Source organism: Mus musculus, chromosome 11, assembly GCF_000001635.26.
Source record: "Mus musculus strain C57BL/6J chromosome 11, GRCm38.p6 C57BL/6J".
Taxonomy (NCBI): domain Eukaryota; kingdom Metazoa; phylum Chordata; class Mammalia; order Rodentia; family Muridae; genus Mus; species Mus musculus.
This window is the reverse complement of record NC_000077.6, coordinates 100,131,518-100,136,163: the sequence shown is the minus strand read 5'-3', so window position 1 is coordinate 100,136,163 and position 4,646 is coordinate 100,131,518. Positions and strand designations below refer to the sequence as shown.

Here is a 4,646-nt window from a genome sequence, read left to right as displayed (position 1 = left end):
TAGGGCAAAACCCCATTAATTCTGAATCATCTCTTTTGTTGCATTAAGAGAAAAAAAAAAAGGAAAAGAAAAACTCCCTACAAGTGAGTTCTGTGGAGGTGTGCGGGCAGCTGTGTTTGTCTGGAAGGCAGAGGAGTTGGCTCCGCTCAAGGGGAGGAGGCGAGGCCCCCACCCCCTCTGAAGGGTTTATAAGGAGTCCCAGGCTAGGGGCAACAGGCACTGCAGGCTGCTTTCAGTCCAGCTCAGACACTCTTGCTAGAGTCTCTCCTGCTTGCTAGGGACAGGAAGGCACAGGCTGCCTGACCATGGCCACCACATTCTTGCAAACGTCTTCCACTTTTGGAGGCAGCTCTACCCGAGGGGCTTCCCTCCGTGCTGGGGGAGGCAGCTTTGGTGGAGGGAGTCTCTATGGGGGAGGTGGAAGCCGAAGTATCTCTGCTTCTTCTGCTAGGTTTGTCTCCTCGGGGGCAGGAGGGGGCTTTGGGGGTGGCATGAGTTGTGGCTTTGGTGGTGGTTTTGGTGGAGGCTTTGGTGGGGGTTTTGGCGGTGGCTTCGGTGATTTTGGTGGTGGCGATGGAGGTCTCCTCTCTGGCAATGAGAAGGTGACCATGCAGAACCTTAATGACCGCCTGGCCTCCTACCTGGACAAGGTGCGTGCCCTAGAGCAGGCCAACACTGAGCTGGAGGTGAAGATCCGAGATTGGTACCAGAAGCAGAGCCCAGCCAGTCCAGATCGGGACTACAGCCATTACTTTAAGACCATGGAAGAGATCCGGGACAAAGTAAGTCTGTCAAACAGATGGATGGAGGTGGCTCGTGTTCAGTACACATCTGTAACATCAACATTCCTACTAAGTCCTTTCTGCAGTGTAGCCTTGGCAAGGTCAGGATACACCTGCTTTTCAGGCATGAGCGAGAGCAAGTCTGTTCCCCCTTGGCAGTGCTGGGGGAGGAAGTGGTCCTGAGACTCTGATTTCATTACATGGGGATGCAGGTGAGGGCAATGGAAGAGAGGGACTCCTTCTCTCGAGTGACAAAATTTGCAAGGATTTTTGTAAATGCTTTCTTTAACTTTTTGCTTGAGCGCTGTTCAGGTGCAGCTTCGTACCAGGACTGTTTGCTTCAACCCTTAAAGACGTCTTTATTGCTGCAAACGTTGTTGGGTTTTAGGAGACCAGAGAACTGGATATAGGCTGTGCCACCCGCCCCCCCACACTTTCCCTTTCGCTAACGGATCTGTTTTTCTTAGCCTTAAATGCTTTCCTTAGCTGCCATCCAAGTTCCCAATGGGTTCTGGAAACCAAGGGCTCTGTCAAGGCATGTGAGAGGCAGCCAACTGTGAGCTGAGCCCAAGTAGGCTGGTGTAGCATGTCTCTGGAGAACCCTTACCGGACAGAGCCAACTGTATCCATTGCAGCACTGTTTTGGCTAGCCATGCCCCATAGGCAATTCCAGGCAATGTTGCCCTCCTTAATTTTCTATGCCCTGAAAGTATCATAGGGAAGGTAGCTTGGGTCATCGAAAGTGAAGCTCAGAGGAAATGAAGTTGGGGAGTGGTTGGCAAAGGGGCAACTTCGGCATTGGACAGAAAATCAGCAGCTCCCTGAGGTGCAACTCTCTGTCTCCCACAGATTCTGGCTGCCACCATTGACAACTCGCGCGTTGTCCTGGAGATTGACAATGCCAGGCTGGCGGCGGACGACTTCAGGCTCAAGTGTGTTCCCACTGTCTTGCCCCTTTCTGTAGACTCCCTTTACCCAGCCTTCCTCTTCCCCGACTCAGAAACCTGGGCCCTTCACCTTTCTTGACTTTGGCCCCTTTCCTTTCCCAAGGTATGAGAATGAGCTGACCCTGCGTCAGGGCGTGGAGGCCGACATCAACGGGCTGCGCCGGGTGCTGGATGAGCTGACCCTGGCCAGGACCGACCTGGAGATGCAGATTGAGCAGCTGAACGAGGAGCTGGCTTACCTGAAGAAGAACCATGAGGAGGTGACAGCAGGACAAGGGTGGTGGGAGGAAGTGCCCATCTTTTGTCACAGTCTGCAGAGGGCTTAGTGGTTCCGAAATGCACCCCAGGGGCCTGGTGGAGGAGAAGGAGCGCTATTCTTTCATAATCTGAACCCTGAAGGATGGGTTTTCTTCATGGGCTTATTGTCTCTAGGTCCTTATTCCATAGGACACAGAGCAAGAGCGATCCTCAGAGCTGAGGGGATCCACCTGACACAATGGGGAACAGAGGCATAGTGACGCTATGTGCTAAGGTCACACACTAAGAGTTAGACATAGTCAATGTTGACCCTCAGGACTTCATGTTCTTAGGTCTTATTTTTAAAAAATAGCCTTGTCTCTAAATGGTCTCCCCCACCTTGCAGGAGATGAAGGAATTCAGCAGTCAACTGGCTGGCCAGGTCAATGTGGAAATGGACGCAGCACCCGGGGTGGACCTGACCCGCATGCTGGCAGAGATGAGGGAGCAGTATGAAGCTATTGCAGAGAAAAACCGTCGGGATGTAGAGGCCTGGTTCTTCAGTAAGGTGGGTCTGACCTCCTCCTCACACCCCAACTCCAGCTCTGCTCTACCTCTCCTCCCCTCTCCAGAAGCCTCTGAGGAGGCCCATGAGGCTCATGTTTCTTATCCGTGACTTGCAGACTGAAGAGCTGAACAAGGAGGTGGCGTCTAACACAGAAATGATCCAGACCAGCAAGACGGAGATCACAGACCTGAGACGGACCCTGCAGGGGCTAGAGATTGAGTTGCAGTCTCAGCTCAGCATGGTACGGTCACTCTGGCTTATTGGGCAACACATGGACCCACTGTCCATGGCTGGTAAAGCCTCAGCCCTCACTCCCAACAGTGGTTATTCTGGGCGGTCCGTCTCATCCTTCCTACCCCTCTACCTTCAGTGGCTTGCCTCCTAGTCTGATGAGTCTATAAATCTGTTGCACTACCAGAAAGCCGGGCTGGAGAACTCTCTGGCAGAGGTGGAGTGCCGCTATGCCACACAGCTGCAGCAGATCCAGGGGGTCATTACCGGTCTGGAGACTCAGCTGAGTGAGCTCCGCTGTGAGATGGAGGCTCAGAACCAGGAGTACAACATGCTGCTGGACATCAAGACTCGGCTGGAACAGGAGATCGCCACTTACCGGAACCTGCTCGAGGGCCAGGATGCTAAGTAGGTGCAGGGAGAGAAAGGAGGGGGCAAATGGGTTGGCATCCAGGGCATTCCACGAGCTGTGTTGTTGAGTGGAAAGAGACCTGAAGAGTCTGCAGTCTCCGTTCTGGTGTTTGGGTACTTTGGGTAGATTGCTTCCACAATCAGGACCTGTGCTTCTCCTGTAAATAATGGACAGGACATTGCTACCGCTCTGAGTCTGTCTGTCTGGGATGGGAGGTGTGATGGATTGACCACCAGGATGTCCTAGGTCCTAGAAAACTCACGTGTGGACTGGAGAGGACTGCTCAGCTGTCCACTGGGGGGTTCCCTTAGGGAGACTAGCTGTTTCTTCCTTGGCTAACACCTACTCTCCCTTCTCTTTCAGGATGGCTGGTATTGGTGTCAGAGAAGGTAAGAGAGAGTCAAACCCTTTGGTGTGGGTGGAGTGGGGAGGAAGGAGGAAGAGACAAATACCCCAATAGGATTGGGTATTCCTGTTTCAGAATATACTCTTTCACCTTGAACCCAATGAGATTAGAAGTTTCCTAAGAAACTTTCAGGCTGTGCAGACTTTGTCTGGGGCTTGCCTTTTTACCTGATCTCACCATCTCACCATCACGCTGATAGGATAGGATACTCACAAGGAACTGCTGTTCACACATAGCTTAACCCTCCCCACTCAGTCCCCACCCACCATATCACTCTTTAGGAAACCAGCTCTTGCCTCTGATGAGCAATTCACCATAGCTCTTGGCAGCCCCTGAGGGCGTGGCCAGGAGCTATTCTCAGGGGTGTAGTCCGTTTTCCCAGAAACTAAGTCAGCTTCTGGAGGTCCCCCAGGCTGAAGCCTGCTACTGTATGTTTCATCTGCAGTATCCCTGGGAGGAAGCAGCGGTGGCGGTGGCAGCAGTAGCAGCAGCAGCAATTTCCATATCAGTGTGGAGGAATCAGTGGATGGAAAAGTGGTTTCTTCCCGTAAGAGAGAAATCTAAGTGTCTGGTGCAGGAGAGAACAACCTTGCCTTCCCCTGCTCTCCCTGGGCTGAGAGAGGCACTGGACATAGAGGCTGGGAAAACAGGCTCCAGTCCGTGCCTTAGAGGATCTCTCTGCTTTCCAGTTTGTGGTTCTGCATGCTCTTCCTATTGTAGCTTTCTCGGCTTCCTTCTGAGTGTAGCGGTGTAGGAAGCAATAGATCTTTGTATGGCGGCTGTTCCTTCAATAAAGAATCATGTTTCTTTTTACAAATGCCATTTGGCTGTGTATCCAGTGTGGTTGTGTGTGTGTGACATCCAGTTCTAAAAGGGTGTTATCATTCTGACACTTCTGTATTTTTTCTTCCTCCCTAATGATAATACATACTTCATTCTTGAGTGTGCAGGTGTTTTGGCCCCCGAAGGTGGGTGCTTTTCTGCATTATCCCATGGGGTGGGGAGGGCTGGGTAGGGTGGAAGTGGCCATGGGGGAGTTTCCTAGAATACTTTGGGACACCCA

General features: G+C 52.2%; 1 protein-coding gene across 1 annotated transcript; it reads left to right on the top strand.

Annotated features, from left to right (window-relative positions):
* The first annotated feature begins 214 nt into the window (after positions 1 to 214).
* Positions 215 to 4,405, top strand: Krt15 (keratin 15). Its single transcript, NM_008469.2, has 8 exons — positions 215 to 782; positions 1,632 to 1,714; positions 1,833 to 1,989; positions 2,373 to 2,534; positions 2,650 to 2,775; positions 2,953 to 3,173; positions 3,541 to 3,566; positions 4,029 to 4,405. The coding sequence occupies exons 1-8, from the start codon at positions 306 to 308 to the stop codon at positions 4,145 to 4,147; spliced, it is 1,371 nt and encodes a 456-aa protein (NP_032495.2). The 5' UTR covers positions 215 to 305; the 3' UTR covers positions 4,148 to 4,405.
* Positions 4,406 to 4,646: the final 241 nt, after the last annotated feature.

Excerpts from the sequence above, each read along its gene's own strand:
- Krt15 (NM_008469.2), top strand. The coding sequence starts at position 306 with ATGGCCACCACATTCTTGCAAACGTCTTCCACTTTTGGAGGCAGCTCT. Across the intron at positions 2,776-2,952 it reads TGCAGTCTCAGCTCAGCATG|AAAGCCGGGCTGGAGAACTC; the intron begins GTACGGTCACTC and ends TTGCACTACCAG. Across the intron at positions 3,567-4,028 it reads TGGTATTGGTGTCAGAGAAG|TATCCCTGGGAGGAAGCAGC; the intron begins GTAAGAGAGAGT and ends TTTCATCTGCAG.